Genomic DNA, 24,464 nt, shown 5'->3' with positions numbered 1-24,464 from the left:
TTGGGCCAAGTTTTAAACCCATACAGTGCATAATTAATAATAATGATAATGTTTCTTCATTAAAAATGCAAGCAGCAGTCAATGCAGCAATATCAACGATCTTAGAACCAGCTGGAAGTATTTTTGGAGTAATTTTCCAGATCAACTGGTTGTAACTTTCGTTGCTATTTTTTGTAAAACCCCAGTTAAAACATAAACATTTCAAACATCGCTCCAAAAGCTCATCCTTACTCAGATCTTCGTAAGTAGGTTTCATTGCAGTCAAAACATGTTCTGATTTCAAAAGGCTGTATCTCTGAAACTATTACTCGGATCAACTTGAAATTTTTGGACAATATTCGAGAGATGTTGTAGATTTTAATAAGGGGAAAAAAAAAAAAAAAAAAAAAAGACTTTTTGAACTTGTAAAACCCATGTAACCCCTTAATGCAAAATGGCCTAGTTATAATTTCTGTTACTTCTCTAGTTTTAAGAGTGTTTTTGAATGTTAGATAGTTTTTGTGGGGGGGAATCAATCATATATTTTGTCAAAGATGTGCTGTTTTCCTTATTGCTATTATTGTTGATGAATCACTGTATGCTATTCATTTGCTGTGTAATTTGACCTCATAGATGTTAAACCCATTTCTTGTGTTTGGCTTTCTGTTTTTGCATGCTAATGATGATACCAGATGCTGCTGTTGTTTCTAATTTCTTTGGTTATCTTCCATGGTTAATTTCTGCGTGATTTGTAATAATGATAGTGCAAGTTTATAAACATATTTATTGCATACTTATGAGAAGTTTTTAGTATTTTAATAGTAAGATCACATTCTTGTAAATTTATCTCTATTTTGGTTTTTATGGGTCGAAACGTCATTTCACTTTGACTTTTTTTTCTCTTTCAGTAATGTGCGTATGAAAACAGATATGCCTATTAATTTAGAACTCAAACAACAAAAATCAGCATTATATTTTGAAATTTTCATGGTTCATACAATCACAAAATGGCAAACACACCACGGGGGAAAAAAGGAAGCCAAAAAAAAAAAAAAAAATGCTGATTTTTGTTGTTTGAGTTCTAAATGAATACTTGTTCGGCATGTTACAGTACAAAGTCCAAAATCCAGATGTCATTATCCGGAATGATCTAAAATCCGGATCTCAAAACCACCAACTTTTTTCTTGTAGGCTTTATGCATGCGCATTTCATTCCCCCTCTGCGAATAATAAAACATCTGGAGAGTCCCGATTCTTAATTTCACTTCGACACTAAATAAAATACTGTGTTATTGAAGAAACAATCATTTTAGCATAAATTTGTATGATGAGCAATTTGGCTCCGTTGCTGCATTCAAATCAAAACATTCCCCATAGATACAACGTTGATCTGATGCCAAACTGGCGAATCATTATTTATTATACTTTCCGTTCATCACAGCATGTTTATCAACACGTGGCAACTTGAGTAATGATTCATGTAGCGATGCCTAAGCAAATTTTTGTTAGTAATTAAATAACAAAGAAGTATGGTAACCTTTTATGTTTACATTACGCTTGGCGATGATTACAGATTTAAGTTCAACGCAGAAAAAAAAGTTGAAGAGGAAAATTTTAACAAAAATTTCTTTCCATATGCTAAAAATAAATTTTTTGATGATACTCATACACCCAAGGATTACATTTAGGGCTATTTGAATTAAGAACAACTGATTAGTTATTCATAAACCCAGAACCAGCGCCAGGGCTCGTAAGGCGGCATCGGGTCGCAGAATTTAGGACTAACAGAGACTGCATCAGGTGGTGAGATATCTAGCGGTGGCCCTCAGTTCATTCAGAACTCTGATAAGCCTTAAGCATGTGCAAGAAATAGACATAAGTATAATAAATAGCTGAACTAATACAATTCAAGCTTAATTGTCTCAGTGCACGATAGAAGCAAAATAAAATTTAACGGAACAACTTGTTGTTAGTCGCCAAGCTCATGATGCATAGTCAAATGTGTATAGTGAACGATACCTAAATTTGATGATGATAGGCACGAATTTAGGTTTTTGGGTATTGCAAAACAAAGGTGAATTTTTCCAATTAATGGATTTTGTAAAGAAATGTGGAGAAGCAGTAATAAATGAAGATGATATAAAAGAAGTTTTTCATTGTGATGGCAATGCTCCTGAATCTTTAATCAATTAATGAATGGCAAAATCTGTAGTATGGTTCTAGATCCAGAAAATACCACTGCAGATAGTGAAGAAAGTGAAAGAGAAGTTACTGAAGACGAAAACTTTTCGATTGACAAGTTAGTCGGAATTCTCGACACAGCAGTTACAGGAATTCAGGAATTCAACAATGTAACTAAACAAGAGATTATATCTGTCTACAGAATTAAAGAGCACAAAAAAAAAAAAAAAAAAAAAAAAAAAAAAAAAAAAAAACGAAGCAACTTTAAGAACTTACATTGAAAGAAATGTTTAATAAGGTAAACAAATAAATATTAAGCATTTTTGTAAATTTTGATACCTTTTAAATTGTAAATACTTCATTATTTCATAAATCACAATTTCGTATTTTTAATTTTATAATTTCTACCTGTCATCTTACTAGATTTAAACTGATGATCTAATATCTGGAAAAATTCCAAAACCGGAATCGCCGAAGTCCCGACGAATCCGGATTTCGGACTTTGTACTGTATTAGATATGCCTATTCTTGTAATTGAATTTTCTGTTAAATCTGTTGAGTATCTTCTATTTCTTCCAATCTGTTATGATTTCAAATATTCTACTTTACTTGGGTTAGAAATACCATATTGCATAGAGCAGAATATTCAAGTTCTTGTCATGCAAGAATAGAAAACAACGCCATAGACACGATGGGTGAAAGAATTATGCTGAGTTGGCAGTTGGTTTATGATAGATAATAAGTGTCACCTGTCGTTTGGTTCTAATGGTAAATAAAGAATTATTACTAGATGGTTTACTTGTTTCTGCCTTGAGTCTAAACTGATGGTTAAGGGGGAAAATGGATAGTCAATTGTTGAAGTTCTTCCTTGGAATAATTATGAAAAATAGACTTGCATTACATATATGACACAAATAGATGCAGGGCCTAACTCTCATGAAGGAACATTTCATTTATGAAATCTCGAACAGAACTGAATGATCTAAACATTAGAAATAACAGAAATAGAAAGTATGTACTAATACTTTTATAACAGAGTGTTTGTTATATGCTCCAAAATAATTATATTTAGATGAAGATTTGGGTTTGCCAGAAGTTTGTTATGAAAGTTAAAAATAGATGAATGTGGCAGACTTTGATTCTGGATGCATTGTGAGAAAAAACAGTGAGGATATTTTGTTTCTGATACAACCATATTGATAGCTTTCAATGTTGATTACTATTTATGGATATACGAGGCCTCATTAAGCAAAGGGTAGCTTTGATGCCTGAAGTTTCTCATCAAGTTAATATAGCTTAGCCAGAGGACAAGAGTGGCATAAATTACATTCAGTCTAAATACCACTTAGTTTGAATTAATTTAAGTAACCATTTAATTAGTAATACAACCTATGTTTCTGTATGGAACATAAGCAAATAAAAGCTGTAAGATATTGCTAACTATTGATTATAGAAATTATCATTTGATTTATAAACTTTGCTAATTAAAGAGTATTACATGTTTTAGGTGCTGGGGAACTCAAAACTGAATCTGAAAGATTAAAGCAATGTGGCAATGAATTTTTCTCACCAGGTGAGTCTTTTTTCCATATTGCATCAGCGTGGTAATAATAGTTATGGATGTTTTCTGTTGTAAGACAACATGATTTAGATAGACAACATGATTTAGTAGAAAGATATAGGCACTATCTTGATATTTTCATCTAGTCATACTTTATCGGCTTCTTAATTATGTGAATTCATACAGAACCCCCAGAATAAAAACAAAATCCCATTTAAATATATCTTAGCCAAAAGTGGTGCCTGTTGGCAATGTTTATGCTGTTCTGTTTTCTTATACCAGTGATTTTATTTTCAGAGTTGTGAATTAAAAAAGTTTTTAATTGCATCATTTTTGTTTTGTTCCAGGAATATACCTTTTATGTTTAGGAAAATTTTATATCCTTGTTGTCCCATAATGGAAAAGTTTTAAATATTTTGTTTTTTTAAATTTAGAAATTCCTGAATAGTTTATTTATCAAGATTCCCTTTCAGAAATTGAACTTTAATTTTTTTTAATTAAAAAAATATGTTAATAAGGGTTGGGGAAACAAACAAACAAAAAATATGGGAACTGAAAAAGAAAACCATGCCACTTTTCTATAATTTTTTATTTAATTTTTAAGTTTATGTTGAAAAAATTACAATATGTATTTTAACATATTTTATGAAATATTTTTTAATGTAGGTAAACAGCCTGCTTATGTAACTGCTGACTGAGATTCCAGGCATATTTGTTGTAATTTTAGATTTTCTTTCCAAATTATTCAATATTCTTCTGATATATCATTTTAAATAATTGAATTACTCCAACTTAAAAAGACTGTTGTTCACTTGCACGGTTTGATTGGAGGGAGGGAATATGTCAGATAAGTAGACATACTTTTTCCCCTTTTTAAATTCTTTAATTCTTTCAGTCACTTTTCTTTATAACTAAGAATTCCTTGCAATGGGATTCTCAAACACCATTGACATCTTAAGGGAAATGATTTTATTGCCAGTGAAAAAACTAACATGTCTGTAGATTACTGTGCAAGCATGACTTGCGGGAACATTCCACTAAATGGCATATTATTCTACAGCCTGTTATGTGCTTGCTATAAACTATGTTGTACACTTCAAGGATATTACTGAGCAGGAAATCAAATCCATAAATGTGAGACATCATGCAGGCTATAGCTGCAGATCACATTACTATTGGTTTGTATTTCCTGGGGCTACTGTCCATTTGCCAGAACTAGTAACTTGTAGACCATTATCCATGAATTTGAGATAACTTCAGAATGGAGTTGCAGATCACTCTGCTGCTGGTATGGCTTTCATTTCATGTGACTGCTCAATGTTTACCAGAGCTAGCACACTGGCATTTGTTGGCTGTTAGCTGTGAAATCTTTGGCAGTTTTAGAATGTTGTGTTGCAGATACATTTGCTGCAGGTATGGTATGGTTGTGGTTACCCTTATTTGCCATAATTAGTACTTTGGCATTTTTAGGTTTAGTGGAGTTCATGTTAAAAGAGCAGCAGCATGTAATGTCTCTACTGTTTTGGTTGTGGTTACCCTTATTTGCCAGAATTAGTACTTAGGCATTTTTAGGTTTAGAGGAGTTCATGTTAAAAGAGCAGCAGCATGTAATGTCTCCACTGTTTTGGTTATTTAGTGCATGGAAGTTTGTGTCAAGTAGGATTATAATAATACAGAAATACAGGTCAAATAATGCAGGAAATCAGCCGATTACAAAATTTAATATGTTCCATAATTACAAAAAGAAAATTGCGAATAAAATGTCATTGTAAAGAAAAAATGTATTTTCCCCCCACAAGTGTTCAATATGACTTTCTTTAGTCACCTGTATATAATCAATGCGATATGCCATTTCTTGCCAGACATGCTGTGATGTTTCACTAGAAACTGTAAAGCATTACAAATGTGTTGTTTAAGTTAGGGCAAACTTCTAGGCCAAGGTGGTATGAACACAAGATCTTGTTGAAAAATTAAGTTTTGCATATCTTCCTTCAACTGAGGGGAAAGCCTAATTTCCAGTATATAAAGTAGGTGAGGTACGTGTGAGTAACACCTGCCTTTTGAAAACATTACCTAGAAAGACAGCAATTGTAATTGAGATCGGCATATACCATTAAAAATGAGATTTAATCAAGAAAAGTAACATAGTTAGATACATTATAATGGCTTAAGATAGAGCACAGTCCCAACACAGACACAGATGCCGAAGTTTACATATTCCAGTGAAGGTGCAAGACTGAAGTGTAACTATCCCGGTGCAGGCATAGACTAAACTGCCCTGGAAAACTTGTTTATCTCCATCAGCCTGTAGGGTTGCCAAACAGGTTTACTTTCTTTCGCCAATTGGCTGTTTTCTCTAGAGTTTTTTTAGTCTGTATTACCTGTTTGGCCCTGCCGCAGCATACTCCCTCCGCAATGTCAACGAAATGTTACATACGGATGTGGGGGGTCAGATTAATCGTCTTGTAAATGAGGAATAGGATATCTGTCAGGTTTGGTGCACGCATTTAATTCTTGGTAGTCTCCTACTGGCCGTATGTCATTCTAACTTTTAGAAATGATATAAAGAGGTGATGACTATGCTGATTTTGATGGTCTACAAATACCTTGATCCATCATAAATTGGAATTCCTTTTTTTACTGCTTCCTATAACTTAGGGCTTTACCTACGGGGTTTACTATGAACAGGAGGACCGTTTGTTTCGATGTAATGAACCGTACTCTGCTTTACTCTGCCCAAATCAGATTTTAACTTCAATAAGTCTGAAAATTCTTTCAAGATTCTTTGATACGGTGAATCACCTGATATTAACTTTACCGAAAAATAATTTTCAGAATCGGAAAGAGAACCAATTCGAGTTAATTTCACAGTACAGTAAAAGTCCAGAAATCTGCAAAGCCTGGGGACCAGAGGTTGTACAGATTTTAGGATTTTTGCGGATTTCAGGACAGGAAAGATAAATCATAATAGTCAGACTAAAAGTGCAAAATAAATAAGGCATATTAGATGCATTTAATTAAATTATTATATGTATTATTGCATTAACTTATTATATGCATTAAATTATTATTACATATATAAATTGATTATATTATTCATTGTATTTTATGTACACAGCATCAACGTTTGCCGATTTCGCCTCATGCAAAGATTTCCGGTTTGGGATTTCGTTGTTAGAATCACCGTTGCTGTAAAATTTCAACAGCTTTTATTTATTTTTCCATATATCGTACACAATCGTGTCGAGGAGTAGCACCTGCCTCCATCTTTTGCGGAATTTGCACTTTTTGCATTACTGTCAATGCAGCGTGTTTACATTTTTCAACGCTGCAAGCAGCAAAATCATGAGTGCGTTTCTTATGTGTAATTGTATTAAAAAGGGTTGAAATTTAAAATATTCTTAATTTAATTACAAAATATCAGGATTAAAAAAAAAATGGCAGCACTAAATAATCTCGTGAAATAACAAAGCTCAGAAAATACAACAACGTGAATCGTGAACTTGAAGGAAGAGTTGAGTGAATTGTCTGCTTTTTTACCTCGATGCAGATTAGAGGGGAAATTTTTTTTATCATGATGTCAATAATTTGGTATTTCCGTTATGACTCATTATTATTCGGTAAGTATTTTTTCGTTGATATTTCGTACTCAGTGTCGCAGTTTCCGGAACTTATAAACATTCTGTTTATATTTTGAGAGGCAAAGCGAATTTCAGTTCGGTGGATTTTGGGTATTTGACTGTAATATTCATGAGCTTACCTTGTTTTAAATTGATTAAAAGATCAAAATGTCTCGAAAAATCGGCTCCTATTATAGGCACTGGTATGTTGGCGATTAAAAACTTCCAAGAAAAGTTTTGTCCGAGTTCTAAATTCACGTTTAATAATTTTGTACTGTACGTAGAAATTCTGGAAATATTTGTACCAAGTAATTGTAGCAAATCAGGATGCATTTTCGTAAACTTAGAAGTCGGTAGCGCACATGAAACATCCGAACCCAAATCGATCAAAAATTTTTTATTTAATCTGTTATTATAGACATGTAAACAACATGCTTTTCAGAGCATCATATTTTTACAACACGGAGGAATTAAATAAAATATATGATAACGCGGAAAGAGTTTCAGGGTCTGTGGAAGAAATCGCATGGTTATATTTCGTAATATCATTACTAATCTTCGCTAGAGCAAAGTTACCTTTGACTTGAATAAAACACGTGACAGTTGGTTTAACATTTTTTCCATAAATGAGGAGTTTTAACTGTCACATGTGCGATTTGTGGCTCCTGAACCGCCACATTAGATTCATTGTTGGTTTGGCCTTCCGATGTTGACATGGTTAGCAATTATAAATATATCATAGATCGTCAACTTAATGTTTTGCACCATGCTTTAAGACTTATGTATCATATCAGAATAGTCAATATCTCAATAAAATTATGAGCACTAATATTACACAAAAGCCAATTTTAAACAATGAATAATTTAAGTTTAAATTAAAACTTATTTTAGAACAAAACACATTACAAAAATATATTAAGACCAATCAGAGATAGGAAGAAAAAAATTTGACCACATACCTGTAAATCGTTCTTAACAGTGAGTTAAACCATGTGTAAGCCATATGATAAAATAGGAAGGAAATAAATAGGATATTACTGAAAACATTACCTAGAAAGATAGCAATCGTAATTGAGATAGGCATATACCAATAATAATGAGATTTAATCAGAAAAAGTAAGATAGTTAGGATGCCGAAGTTTACATATTCTAGTGAAGGCACAAGACCAAAGTGTAACCAAAGAATGTGTATGTAAAGAAGGAAAGGTTCCATAGACATAATATAAACCAGGTTGCTATTACACCGCTGGGAATAGGAAGGAAAATTCGCCAAGGGATTTGGTGACGGAACCTGGTGGCGAGAAATTCCCCTTCCGCGATGTGTACAGGAAATTGAGGAGCACGTATTAAGTTTGACAAAACGTTTCTTCTCTGACTTTTCATGATATTTTAAACTTGGATTTTCACACTTTTTTTTTGCTTAAAATAACCAATCCATTAATAAATTTAATTGCAAGAAAAATATTTTCTTTTCCTTTAAATTAAAAAAAAATTTAAAATGATATTCGCTTTATGAACTCTTCATAAATGTGGCCTTCGAGCTTTGGCAACAGATATTTTGCGCATGCGCAGCTGTTTCCCTCTATGTTGGGACGGAGCCACTCCTGTTACGGAGAAGTTTTCCATCTTAACAATACATATTCTTTGGTGTAACTATCCCGATGCAGGCACAGACTAGACCAAAGAATGTGTACGACCAAAGAACAATACATATTCTTTGACTAGACTGCCAGGGAAAACTTATCTATATCCGTCAGCCCCTAGGGTTGCCAAATAGGTTTCCTGTCTTTTGCCAATTGACGGTTTTCTGTAGAGTTTTTGAGTCTGTATTGCCTGTTTGGTGCTGCTTTTTCATAGGTAATACCACTCAGTAATTTTTTGGCGAAAAAGAATGGTCCATAAATCTTTGATGAAGGTACTGCACAAAAGAATTTTGGGAATTCATTATGTATTCAATTTGGGCATGGGAATTTTCCAGTCCCCAAATTCACATGTTATGATGGTTTACTTTGCTACTTAAATGGAAGGTGGTTTTATCATTATATACAAGTTGATTGCAAAAATGTCCATCTTGCTTATCTTCATGAAAAGGTAGTACCGTATTTGACGGCATATAAGACGCACTTTTTTTCCTAAATTTGGTCTCAAAAACGTTACCTGCGTTTTATACGTGAAAGACACAGGTTAACTGTCAATACTGAATGCTATTTTTTAGCCCGGATAAAGGTCTAGACACACATAACTTTTTCTACATCTGCAATAATTATTGCGTGAAATATCTGTTGCCAAAAAGCGCCAAAGCTCGAAGCTGATGTCAAAGTTCAAACAGGTTCGACGGTCACATTACATCTATGGAGCCTTTCCTTCTTTACATAGACTTTCTTTGACTCAGCCGACACACGGGTCGGCATCGGTGCTATTCTGTATAAACGTGTCGGTATCGGTGCTTAAAACTATTTGTTTTAAAAAAATACCCTGGAAAATATGACTACAGGAAACAAGAGATTGAGCTATACAATTCAGTATAAACTAGGAGTGTTAAACTATGCCAAAGTTTAACAGAACTGCAGCAAGGCATTTGGTCCACCACCTACCGAAAAAATGATACGTACTTGGCGACTGCAGTAAGATAAACTGAAGACTGCTAAAAAACGAAAACATAACCTTCGATGCCCAGCTCCATCTTGGCCTGAACTTGAAAATGCCCTAAAAATGTGGGTGACAGATAAGAGGAAATCTGGGACAAATGTTAAGTGATAATGAATGAGGCCAAAGGATTTGCAGGAAAACATGGGAATCAGAACTTTTCAGGGTCTGAGGGTTGGTGGCTACAGGTTTATGAAAAGGCAAGGCTTCTCAGTGCGCACAAAAATAACTATTGCATAGAAAATGCCATCAGATAATAAAGAAAAAATACTAGCATTTCATGAGTTTGTTTTGAATGCACACAAGAAAACTTCTTTTGAGCTTGGTCAAATAGGAAATATGGATGAAATTCCACTCACATTTTATGTACCATCCAACAAGACTTGAGTGTTAAAGGGTCTAAATGAATAACCATAAAAACCATAGGTCATGAAAAAAACCCGATATACGGCACAAAACTACCTCCGTTTTTCATATTCAAAAGAAAAACTTCCAACGGGTGTGAAAACATGAACACCAGTGGGTGTTCATGTTCATCTGAAAGGCTGGATGGACAAAGCTGGAATGAAACTGTGGTTACAGAACGTATGGGCGAGGCGACCTGGTGGACTCTTAAGAAAACCCTCTCTTTTGGTTTTGGATCAGTTTAGCGCCCATAGAACTGAAATCATAAAGAATAAAGCGAGAGAATTAAAAACCCAGATAGCTGTCATTCCTGGTGGACTGACTAGCCAATTGCAGCCTTTAGATGTATCGGTGAATAAGCCATTTAAGGAAAAAGTGTGAGAATGATGGAACAAGTGGATAGGAGAGCCACATCACGCCCTCACACCCTAAGGTAGAATGAAGCGGCCCTCTATTTCACAAGTGTGCGAGTGGGTAAAAAGATCTTGGGAGGACGTAAAGACTGAAGTAATTGTTAAGTCCTTTAAGAAGTGCGGAATCAGTAATGCTCTTGACGGAACAGAAGACGACGCATTATTCGAACAAGGTGATACTAGCGATGACGGAAACAGTAATGATGACGATATTCTCATTTTTGATGATGATGATAGTGAAAAGGATTTTTATGGTTATGAAAGTGATTAAAGTCTAATTTCATGATAGGCAACGTTTTCCTTGAATCTGTGTTTTTTGTTGTTTCTGCTTTATTTTGTATTATGTTTGATTGCTTGCCATTCATTCATTTATTCATTATTGAAATTTACATATCATGTTCAAAATAGCTTGCCGTTTGTTAATTTTCCTTAATAAAAATACATTTGGTAATTGCATTCAATGATTGTTTATTAGGTATTTCTCCCACTCCTCTAGCGTGCCTTCGTGGTGTAGTGGTTCAGCACGCTGGGCCGGTATTCCAGAGGTCCGTGGTTCGATTCCCGGTGAAGGCGGCTGCATATTTTTCATCTTTTCTGCTTCCAATTAACCTAATGACTGTACAACGTGAGAACTAAAAGAAACCACATTTTAAGTTATTGTGGTACCTCGCTGTCACGCGGACTATTGAAACTTTTTTTCCTTTTGTGTGGCCTTTTAAATAAGGGTGCGTCTTATATGCCAGTGTGTCTTATATGCCGTCAAATACTGTAGTTTAGACATTCCAACTCATCACTACAAGGTTTGTACAGTCCTTAAGAGTCCTTAAAAGTCCTTAGTTTTTTTGGAATCGAATTTTGGTCCTTAAAAGTCCTTAATTTTAATCATTTGAAATTTCTGCCTGTTTTTACAACTGCCATTTAAGTGTGAATTAGCATTTTGGAGGAATATTTTTGGCAATTCACTGATAAATATGGTTGTCTTTTTAAATGAGTAGATGGGTTATACTTTGTTCCCATCTTTCTAATACAAACGTTGGGATACTCGAGACTCTGGGCTACAAGTGAAACATAAGCATTTCGAATTTATTTCATTTGTTTCTAGTGAAGAACTGGTAAACAACTCTTCACTTTTGGTGAGGTGAATTCTTTTATTAAACTATTCTAAATTTGGCAATTTTAAAATCAGTTTCTATAGAAAAATGTTTTTCGGAAATCTAAGTTTTTTTTTTTTTTTTTTTTTTTTTTTAACATTGAAATTATATTTAAGAAATAGCATTAAAATGAAACATTTTTATTTTTTGCTGCAATATTATTAAGTGATATTACTTTCCATTTTATCGACTTATTGTGTAATATTTTAATAGGAAAACTAAAGAAGGTAATAAAGCACAGTTTATGAAATAATTCTGAGTAAAAGCAAAATAGTAATTAATTAAAAATATTATTAAAATTGTCTTCATGGTATTAACATGTGATGGGTGTATTTTACAGAAGGTGTGTGGTGAATTTCTTATTTTTTGGAAAATTTTTTGGTAGAACAATGGAAACATAATATTTGAATGTTTTACTTCTGACACTAAAGTCTTTAAATATGTAACATGTTTTTCTTTCCTCTATTTTTTCTACTTTTCACTAGACAAATGTGTGGAAAATATCAAAAATGCTTGTAATCTTAGCACATGGACAGACATTTATAGAAAGGAATTTTCTGTTTATTAAGAAATTGAAAACTGACAATTTAAAAGATTCATCGTGGATGTCTCAACTCATCATATACAGGGCTGGCACTAGGCATTTTCCCACCTGATGAAATTCTCAGTGGATACTATAGTTCTGCTACTTAGTGCCTTCCTATATTTTGTTCCCATTGCCTGTCCTAAATTCTAAAAGTTTTGCTATTTCTAGATTTTTTTGCTCGGTGAGTCACTAAATTCTAAAAATTCGGCCACATTGCCTAAATAACTGGGCCTTACCATGTATCATTTCATATTTATTCTGAAAGTTCATATTACTAAACAAATAAAATTAGCAGCATTTTTTGTGCATTTAGTTTTTAGGATAACGGAAAGCTTTAATTAAATCCAACAATTCTAAAATGAAGAGGAAATGTTTTGAAGAATACATTTCCTCTTCATTTTACATTTTGAAGAATTTTTTAGATAACAGAAATCTAATTAAATCCAACATTTCTAAAACGAAGAGGAGATGTATTGAAGAAAGAAACTGAGTATATAAAGAGAAAGAAAATTATTCTTCAAAAATATGTACAGTTATCAGAGCGCACCACAGCCTGCACTTGTGCAATCTGTCCCTCATTGCGAGAGGTGAATGGGCGTCCAGAATGGGGATCACTGTCCACTGATTTCCAACCCTCCTTGAATCGCTGGAACCACTTGAAAATTCGAGCATGACTCATCGCCCAATGCTGTTTTCATCATCTCATAGGTTTCGGTGCCCGTTTTACTGAGCTTAAAGCAAAAACTGATACAGATCGCTGCTTCGTGTTTTCAGACATTTTCTGTTTTCGGCGAATGCATGCAAACGCTCCTGCTGGTTTTTGTGAAACAAGGTGAAACATGTGCGTGCATGATTGCACACAGTCCAACCGCTAGAGGTTTTCTGGAATAAATAGAATAAATTCAGTCTTGATACTTTCTGAACAGCCCTCATATTTATTAATATCTCTTTTTTTATTAAACTTATTTGATTCTTCCTTTCATATTTCAAAATTTAGGTTCATTCCAAATAAAAGTCGCCTATTTTTTATGATTTATTTTTTAAATTTGTATTTTTAAATAATTTTGATAAATTTTCCAAAAATAATTTTGAATTATAACCTACGATATTTTTTGCCATCATTTTAGCTGTATTTCTAAGCATATCTGCAGAAAATTAGAATTTTTTTAATTCAAAGTTTCTGAAGATATATGTGAAGTTACATTTGGTGCATTTTGAAATTTGGCATATTTATTATAAGCAATAGTAACAAAAATGTGGTTTATGTACTTTGTTAACATTATTTGAAAGTATGAACGATAACTTTTTCTCCGTTCATGGACAATGAAGAAAAAGGAAAGGAAAATAGGTTGCTCTTAATTAAGAAGTCCGCCAAGTGAATTCTTGGCACAAACTGAAAAAATTCACTAAGATAAATTTTTTAATTTCTCTGTAAATTTCTCACCAAAAATTATAAAATTTAATATCGAGGCATAATTTGAGTCATAGAATCGAAATACGGAAAAGAATTTGTATGTTATTTCAGAAGAAGTCCGATTTTACATCAAATACCTATGTTACAACAAAGATATATATAAATCTAATATATATCCTAAATCGCGCTTTGAAGACACGAAAAACGCAGTTTGAATTTCGCCAATAGGCCCAATAGAACGGGAGATATAAAATTGTCTCCTCTTCTTTTCCTTTCTCCCCTCCCCCTGGTGTACCTTAAGCTTTATTAACTGCATTACAACCTCAGAAGCTCTACATGAAGCTATGGCACTATCTGCGTCAACTAACTTTCAAACCTTGCAAACCATACATACATCAGGCTCTCATGTTTGTTCTGATCAGCAGATCCCTATCTAGGTAAGCAGCAGTGGTGGCAACAGCTTCTGTTATGAATCGTGCTGATTATGATTTTATTTCCCATTTTAGCCTATGCCATTTGACCTACCTATTATTTACTAAAACCTCTAGGCTGAGGAAGTATGAGACAAAAGAAAAAATCAGCTATGCTTGCATGTTTTGCAATTTGTAAGGCTTAAAATGCAATGTTTTTTTCAACACAGTCTAAATGTATGAGGTAGAGGTATCCCCACTTCACGACTAGAATGAACTGTCGATTTCTTTGAACTGCATAGAAAAGTCTCTCGGATTCTTTCAACATTATCTGCTGAATCACTTGGTTGCCCTGGAGTTTTGCTTTTACACAGGCATCCAGTTTCCTGGAACTGGTTGTACCATCTTTAAAGAGTCTGAGATGTCAGTGCTTCATTTTTGTGATACTTTCTCTTAATTTACGCTGGACAGTGATTAGTGACTGATTTCTTGCAAAGGAGAGCGCACAAAAAAAAAAAAAAAAAAAAAAAAGCCTTCTTATGCTTAGATGCCATTTGTCACTTATTGAGAAAAGACAATGTTACAAACTAAAAATTTAACATTTTTCTTTTACAATGACATATTAATTTATAATTTTCTGTTTGTAAATATGGAAAATATTAAACTGTAATCCAATGATTCTTTCTTGATAATCCTGTATGTTCTGTACTGCTATAATGCTAGAAGGCTAGTACATTTTAGTTTTTATTAAATATGCATTTTAATACATATAAAATACTTTTATTAACTTTGATGTATTCTGTTTTTTTAAATATTTCTTCATGGTTAGGTAGTGAAAAGGAAAGAAAAGAACAGTGTAGTGATAATGCAGTTTTAGATGGCAACCATATAAAACCTGAAGAATTAAAAATGGAATTTAAAAAGAATAATTTTGGAGAAGCAAAGGTATTTGTTTAATGTAATAACTTTCTTATTTGGTATTATTGCTCAAATCCAAATGGTGGTAGTTTTAAAATGGTTCAGCATCACTTGGAATAGTATGTATTTCATAACTTATAAGTTCTTCTATGATTTCAATTATACCAGTAGTAATAACAGATTATCTTCTATGGTTAACCAATTATATTGTACTTTATATTCATGTACATTTCACATATATGAAATAGTTTTTGGTTAAGTTATTTCTGATCTTAATTCATTTTAATGATGCAACAGCTGACTTCATTCATTCTAATATTATGGTGATCATTAAAATTGTTCACTTACTGAATAAGGTTCTAATCCTGACAAAACACATTATTAGTCTTTTTAAGAAAATTAAGTGATGTCTCAATAGTTACAGGACTATTTTAAAAAAAAAATTCTTTGTTTGATACAATAATTCTAAATAAATTCTATTTTATTTTCATTATATTGCAGTAAGCTTCCCCAACTATATTTGTTTTACGAGATGCTGCATTTTTTGTCATTTTTAAGGTGTATGGAAACTTAACCATATAATATATGAATGCTTGTATCCTGCTGGCTTTCTCTCCACTACATGTAATATTTAAACAAAAATGCCATGTATTTTTAATCTGTTTTTGTTAAGAAAGTGAATTTGTTATTGAAGTTACCTAGCATTTTTTTCATCTGTCTGTTCAAGTGTGCTTATATGGGATGTACTGTAAATGTGACAAACTTCTATGGAAAGTAGTACACATCATAAGGATTAAAAATTGCATAGGAACCTATACCCGGAAATGTCAGGGGTAAGTGGTAGTAAAGGTAGAAATTTGGAAAAGCAAGCAAGAGAGTGATTAATTTTAAACATTTATTGGACACGAATTACAAACGGTGTTTCGACAACTTGAATGTTACAACAGATGCTCGAAGTTTGCACCATCAGATGCCAAACATGCCTGACACCGACGGACCATTGATTGCCGAACATGTTCAAACATACTAAGAGTTTGATTGTAGCAGCTGTGCAGGCGTGTCTTGCCATGACACTTTTGATGACTGCCCACAAAAAGAAACCAAGGCTCGATAAATCCGGTGAGTGTGAGGGCCAGGGAACCGCTTCACCACGCCCAATCTTTCGATTCTTGGTTGTTGTCACCAACCAACAATCGAAAGATGTTGGATGTTGGTTTTTGCCACCATTCGACAAATTGTGGTGTGGTTGATGTTTGTCAGGGAAGCATTCTCGATAAATGCGTACAGTGGCTCATCCATTACCTTCAGCTGTTCCATACACATTAAGTGCATGTTTGCGAGCTCTCCGTTCATAGAGCGTTTCATGCTCTTTGTATAAGCAACTAACTTTGCGTGTGTGTGCTTCGTCAATTAGCACCTCCTGACAGGGTACAGTGACGTTCTGGGCATGGGTTCCTATGCAATTCTTAATCCTTATGATGTGCCCTATCTCCCCTAGAAGTTTGTCGCAACATTTATGGTACACCTTGTATATTTATATCGGGCTATACAGTTAGAATGATTAATTGTATGCCAGTCATTGTCATACCCCAACAAGACAGCAATGGTAGAGAATTTCTATTATCAAAAAGTTTTCTTTTCATATTTACTGTTCACTTTTTCATTATCCAGTTTAATTTTTTTTTTTTCTTCATTTCCTTCATATTTTAGTGTTGATTTCCATTACTGTGTTTGCTGCAATATTAAAATCTCAAGTAGTTTAATTTACTAACATTCTTATTCATCATTTTAATCAAGATCAAAGTTATTTTTGTATGCTGTTATTTTGTTTCTCTTATTTGTTATATGTTTCTGTATGCTGCTGAGTTGTTATTTTTGTATTGCTTTCTTCAGTTTTTCATTCACTTTCAGTTTTATTGTATTTATACACTGGTTTCCAAAATTAAGACAGGTTTCACACTTGGCTGATTATCTCCAGTGACAAAATACAAAATGTATACTTTACAGCAGTCATGGTACACATGCATGATGATGTGTAATTTTCATCCACACAGAAAAGAAGCCTAATTGGGAAATAGGTTCTTCTAACAGTCATACAACTCTTGCAGTGTGACTTCACAGCAGTCGTATGGTCTTCATAGTTTAATAGTAGTCTCAAGCATTTTACTTAATGACCATATTTTGTCTTCAGTCACAAGTCATTTCTTTAAACAATATGTAATTAGTTGATATTTCATTAAATTTTCAACACACACACACATTCCAATTAAAAAAAAAATTAAAAAAGACCTGTGATACTCCATGTTTTAAAACTGACTTGTAAACTAGATCAAGATACTATTTCAACTATGCAGATTCTTGACAAAACTGCGCAATCTCTTAATTTTATGTAATTAATGAAATTATCTGATATAAATTTAACATTTCAATAAAATATTGAGCAATCTGATCGTACATAATATTTTGAAATATAATGTACAAACTAGATTTAAAAAAAAATATCAATTGATAGATATTATTAATACTGTGGTGCTTCACATCCCCCCCCAACGTTTCATGGAATGCTTACTAAACTGAAACCAGAAAAACAAAATATTATTTGTTTTTGGTATTTGTTGTTTATATAGCTTTGAATGAAAAGTATGGAATTATAAAGTTATTCTATAAAATATTATATATTAAATGCACTTTACATGAAACATAACTACCATCTGTGGTCAAAACAACTAGAGGGAAAGTGTGGCTCTTAAGTAACAAGTTTTGTTCTGAGTTTCCAGGCCATGCTTGCTCTATTAGAAATTTTAATTCTACACCACTTCATGTTAAAAATATTAACAACTTTCTGAGAAGCTTTTAAGCTGAAATTGCTCAAACACAAAGAAATTGGAGGTTGTAGAGTCATAAGGTTGTTTTGAAGCAGGGAGATGTGAAAAATGAGCAAAGCCCTCGCCAGGACTCTAAAACTGGACCTCTTGAATGCATATTAAGTGTGCTACCGTTACACCAGAAACACATGCTGCAAGGAGAGAGAAAATACCTTATAATGTTTATGCGGAAAATTAAGCAAAATCCAAGCTTAATGCTATAAAACCTTTATCTGAATTAGAACAGTTTATAATGAAAGTTGATCCTGAAGCTGTCAGATTTATTGGAAATGGATACAATGGCCAACTAGCAGGAAGATTATTCTTCATAAATAAGAAAATAAGAGAGTTGCATCTGGCATAATCAAAATCCATGATGATCAAGTATTTTATCATATTGGCATAAGATATTATTTATAGAAGAATAGTATTTTAATGTATTTAGATACGATAAAGATAAATTATTATGTGTTGAAAGCCCTATGAAAAGAATCTCCCCAAAACCTGTTACCATTAAAAACAAAGGTTAATTGTTATGGAAGATTTTACTGCCTTTAGTATGAGATATTAAGTTTTCTTAGAAAACACTATGGATCAGCATAAAAATGTGATTTGGACTGAAAATTTTAAAAATCCTATGCAAAAAAGCTTGAAAGCAAAAGCATCCAATTTCTACAAAGAAAATGATTCTAAATATAGAGTTTTAAATCTTCAAATTTGATTTAAAGTACAATTGCCTTAAAGTTATCAAAATTTCTCAATATTCTCTAGACTTGAAGCCTGTGTATTAATGTAAGAATGTAAAGAATTAACTAGAAAACAGAAAAAAGCAAATGTAATATGTTTTGAAAAGCCAAAGTGAAAAAGATGAGGGGATGAAATGCAACAGACTGTTACTACAAGAAAACGTTTGTCCAATTTATGCCCAAATCTATATGAAATATAATTTAATTTAAGAAATCAAATACTAAATTTTCTGTTATTTGCCAACTTTGTTAAATATCAGTTGTGTGTTTTATGTGTTCAGACACTTAACACTCTTCATTTATGTACTTTCAAATTCATTTGTATACCTTCTAGTAATTTTAAAATGAACTTGTCATCATTCTTGTCAGTCTAAATAGAACAAATGAGTGGATTTTTTTCTTTGCTTTTCTTCTTGCAGTGATGCATAACTGTTTGAAACAGAAATAATTTTCAATTAAACTAAGTTATTAGGTAATACATGTCTACTTATATTACAAATTGTGCATAACTGAGTCAGGAAGGTAATGTACAGTATTGTACTGTTTTCTGTTTAGCAGTGTTTATGCACTTTTTTGTTAATTTCTGTACATCTTCTTTTGTTACACTAATAATTAAAAAAATTCATATGTTACTGTATCAGTGGGGGCGGGGGGACGTTTAAGTTCAGTTAACAGTCATATCTTGATAATATTTCTCTTTCTAGATTTTTAAAAGAGAACACTCTCACAGACATTTGTGCATTAAAAGTTGCATGATTGGTTAATGGGTTATTTCCAGCACTTCCTGGGGGAAAAAAGGTGTTTTTTTAAAATGTTCTGAATTTTAAGAAAAATTTTTCTCTCCAGTAATTAGTTTGGGGGGAAAAATAAATAATAATATATGTGAAAAAATTCTGTTCTAATTTAGATTTTCTTTCCAAATTTCAAAAACACAAGTATCAGAAAACAAATGTAAGCAGTTGTACATTCAATGAAAATAAACAACATAAATAAAACTAGTACAATTCTTTAAATAAACAAGCAAGCCAAAAAATATATGCTTTTGTACTATTTCTCACTTTTAATAAAACTTAGATAGCAAGGCAGATGTGAAATTGAAAAGTCCTCAACACATTTGAGAATCAACATCTTCACATATCCCCGGACACATCGATTTAAACAAGACATCCTTAGGATGTTAAATTAATGATGTCCTCAGGACATATGAGAGTCAGTATACTCAGGATATTTTAAGTATGTTCCAGGATGTTGCTACTTAAATAGAACATTCTGAAGATAATCTCTGCTATGAGGGAATGTAAAAAATGTTTCTGTAAAATGTCTTAGTTGTTCAAAAATATTTTTATTGGTTAAAAGATAAAATATGGTTAATTTCTGTTTAACAAACTCAAGTAAAACATGAAATATTATATTTAATAAAATACATAAATAAAGCTTTGTATAAAAATAATTAAAATATAATTTTTTATGGATTAATTCCTTTTAATTGCAATTAGTAAATTTTGGCTAACCTTGTAATTAAAATGATGGATTTTTGTATTGCTATTTTCTGTATCTGTGTATTTTCCTGTTTCTGTATTCCTTCTTATAAAATAAATCTATTATTATATAGAAGTAGTTTTTTACATATACGAAGGAACGGTGACTCACGGTGTAATTTAGAGATTTTAATTGTACAAAGAACTTTAAAAATGAATATATCTTATGAATAAAAGTATAGATGTATTTTGTAAGTTAATATTGTAGCTTTATTTTATGTAGTGTACGTATTTCAAATTAATTTGTAATCTGTGTATTTTATAGGTAATTGTGGAGAAAGTTGACCTACATAATTTTTTGCCCCCATTCACATCAACACAAAAAGAAATTAACTTGGAGAAAGTTGCAGTAACTAAACCAAAGATACCATTTGAAAAGACCAAAGATTTTGAAAATAGTGACTCTTCCCATTTGAGTAACAAACTGAAATCATTAGAATTGCAAAAATTTAGTGTGTTTGAGAAAGTGGATGATATGACTATCTCAAAACAAAAATGTTCAACTATAAAATCACTTTTTTCTGAAATTAGCCAGAAGTCACTTTCTAATGGTATTTCGCATCTTGGTAGCATTCCTAACCTTGTACATCAGGAAAAGCATACTATTTTTGGCAAAAGTAGTCAGTTGGCAAGCGAAAGAAAGAAATTTCTAACACCATGTGTACATATAAAAGATTTCAAGCTTTCTACAATTTCCAATGTGCATGCCACTTGCCGAAACATGCAGTGTGTTCAGTGTAACTCATTTATTTCTAGCCTTTCGACTTCGCTTAAAGATATCAAGAAACATAAAACAATAAGAGGTACAAATCAGAATTCATTATATCATAAAAATACTTCACATTCTATGGTTCAAAATAATAAAGCTGTAACAAAATCATTAGAATTGCAAAAATTTAGTGTGTTTGAGAAAGTGGATGATATGACTATCTCAAAACAAAAATGTTCAACTATAAAATCACTTTCTTCTGAAATTAGTCAAAAGTCTCTTTCTAATGGTATTTCGAATTTTGGTAGCATTCCTAACCCTGTACATCAGGAAAAGCATACTATTTTTGGCAAAAGTAGTCAGTTGGCAAATGAAAGAAAGAAATTTCTAGCACCATGTGTACATATAAAAGATTTTAAGCTTTTTACAATTTCCAATGTACATGCCACTTGCCAAAATGTGCAGTGTGTTCAGTGTGACTCATTTATTTCTAGCCTTTCGACTTCACTTAATGATATCAAGAAACATAAAACAATAGGAGGTACAAATCAGAATTCATTATATCATAAATATACTTCACATACTATGGTTCAAAATAATAAGGCTGCGACAAAAGCTACAATTTCATCAAAAGAATTGAAGAAAATTAAAAAAGAGAAAAAAGTGAAACATTGGCAGTCAGCAAAGTTAAAGTATCGTTGTGATGCTTACAAAACTTTGATAGAATATTTAAGCTAAACTAAAATAGATTCAAGTCGAGAAGCCCACCATACATTATCATTAAATAAGCTGCATAATAATAAAGATTTCAGTGGCATCGAACATAAAGATTTTTCAAAATTTTCTGGTTCAAAAATTATAAGCAGCAAAAAATTTCATCAACAAAATCAATTAAGCAGGTCAAATTTGTTTGAGAATTTCAGTGTATTATGCCCTAATGATAAAAACTATTATCAAAGGTAAAAGTGTCAGATAAAATATCTTCTAAAATAGCAAATGGGAGATGCATTTTACACCAATCAGGTTGTGAGAGAATTTCTGCTTGTCTGGAATATGAGGGCATTACTAAGAGTCCATGTATGCCAGTTAAAGTATAGCAATATTTTTATAATTTGCGAAGTTTTCATTGCTCTGATTCTCTTTATATTAATAAATCCTGAGAAAATGTATGTGTCAGTGATTGAAAACAGTTGATTCTGCCACAATGTCTCATTGCATTTCCACTTCTTGAAACGTTATTTTTTATTTCATTTTTTTATCATGTGTCACATATCACCTAGTTTATAAAAAGGTATTTTATATGTATGTCACAAAGATGTTGATAATTTCATCTTTTTTTTTTATTATAACCATAAATGTTTATTACATTTTTATTACAAATTAATTTTAACATGTTGATTTTTATGAAAATTTGGATTAGTTTTAGTGTAATTAATTGAAATTTTCAAGATACAAGGAAAGAAGAAAAAAAATTATGTGTAAATTCGTTATTCAAAACTAATCAGTTGAGAATATGAAAAATTTCAATTCAAGGCAACAATTAATTCGTTTGGCTATCTTTAATCTTAGAACTTTAACTGCAACTTAAATATTCAAATTGCTATCTTTAAATTTTTAAGTATTAAGAATGTCTCTAACCACGATAAGTTAAGATAAATGGAATATAGCAATATCCTTTCCCTCTTATTTTTAATAAATAGATTTTTTATTTTTAATCCTTAACAGAATGGATATTTTTCTACTCGTGCTGCATTTAAAAGGGTATTGAAACAATTTATTTTTTGATGATGTATTATTGAAAAATATATGTTTTCTGTGTTTCAAGAGTATTTATTATTTTTACTATGTAATGTAAAATGTTCATGTGGGATTATTATTAGTGAAGTAGTTTTGTACCATTTTATATTAATATGTGTGAGAGATACTATTTTTGAGTGGACAAACTGTCTAGCTATATTTCCTGTCACTTTTTTGTGTATTGAAGTGTACTGCAGGGCACTAGATGTATGAAAAGCTTTTCTGATGTTATTATTTGTATTATGCCTATATAAAATTCACTTTCATAACAAATGCATTTATAATTAGGTAAATAAAGGTATGGAAAAAATGACTAAGCATTGAAATTAAAATCATTTTTAAATTTTGAAATACAGTCACATATATGGAAAAACATAAATTGCTTGGTGTGTGGATTCCCCCCCCCTTTTTCCTTTCCTTTCTTTTTTTGAATTATATTCTGTAAATTACTTTTTGATCTACCTATAAATAATTTTTGCATACTGGCTAGATCAGGGATTCTCAATCTTTTTTGCTCCATGCACACCTTTCACCGTTGCTAAGTTGTCATGCCTCCTACTCGTTTCCAAAATTTTAAAAATGCATATCCACTTATTTAAATTTGGATTATTTTTAATGTATTTTATAAATTAAACAAGTATAGAAAATGTTGGCAAATACATAAACTTGAATAAAAGTAATGTTTTGTATTCATAAATTAAAACTTAGTAGGTAACTAGAAGGCTGACCGCATTCCCCCCCGATTGAGAACGCCTGGATGAGATAAACTGCTGGGATGTAAGATTTTATTTAAACTGTATAGTACTTATTGAATAAGAAAAACGTTAATTATTGAAAATAAGTAACTAATTTGCTAATTATTATTATTTTTTAATGAGGTTTTGTTTGTTTTCAAAATTTTGGTCAGAAATCTTGATGTTTCACATCATTTATATTATGTTTTTATCTTGTTAATAAATTTTAGAGGTACTAGTACCTCCTAGTGGGGTAAATAAATTTTAAAATTTGTTTGAATCAGCTCATCCATTCCATAACAACAAAGTATATTTAACCAGATTAAAAAACTGTAGTGTAATGTAAAAATGTATTAAGTTATAACTATTGCTTTATTTATTGTTTAAAAATGAAATTTTTGGAACATGACTTTGGTGATTTGCATATAATTCCAATTTATAATAAAAGCAAAAAAGTTTTTTTGTGAAATATTAGATAAAAAATATATTTGAATGTGTTCATCCTGACAAAATTTGATTTAAGAACAGCATTTATGTTGTAAGTGTACTTGGAAGACAAAATAAAGATTTGTATTTATTTATTTATTAATTTTGTATCATTGATAATTACAGATTAGATAATTATTAATTGACTAACTTTAAACTCACTTCAAGGAACACTTCAACAACACTTCAAGGAAACTAAATTTTTTAGTTTCCTGTGCAAAATGTATTTAACCTGTAAAATTAAAGTGTCACACTAGTGGAATTTTAATTTTTATTCTTATATGACATAGCAAATATGATTATACA

At 31.7% G+C, this 24,464-nt stretch overlaps 1 protein-coding gene across 4 annotated transcripts in view; it reads left to right on the top strand.

The window, feature by feature from the left end:
- LOC118204090 (uncharacterized) overlaps positions 1-24,261 on the top strand; it is a 150,234-nt gene extending 125,973 nt beyond the window's left edge. For all 4 annotated transcript variants that reach the window (XM_085820777.1, XM_085820770.1, XM_085820765.1 and 1 more), the window contains 3 exons: positions 3,668-3,733; positions 15,196-15,311; positions 20,698-24,261. In XM_085820777.1, the coding sequence (XP_085676903.1) occupies positions 3,668-3,733; positions 15,196-15,311; positions 20,698-21,879 (1,364 nt within the window). In that variant the 3' untranslated portion in view covers positions 21,880-24,261. The remainder of the gene's footprint in view (positions 1-3,667; positions 3,734-15,195; positions 15,312-20,697) is intronic.
- Positions 24,262-24,464: the final 203 nt, after the last annotated feature.

This window comes from Stegodyphus dumicola, chromosome 1 (assembly GCF_044657685.1).
Source record: "Stegodyphus dumicola isolate Sdum_Otavi_A_Nest chromosome 1, ASM4465768v1".
Classification (NCBI taxonomy): domain Eukaryota; kingdom Metazoa; phylum Arthropoda; class Arachnida; order Araneae; family Eresidae; genus Stegodyphus; species Stegodyphus dumicola.
Note: the sequence above shows the minus strand (reverse complement) of the source record. Positions and strands in the feature narration are given on the sequence as shown.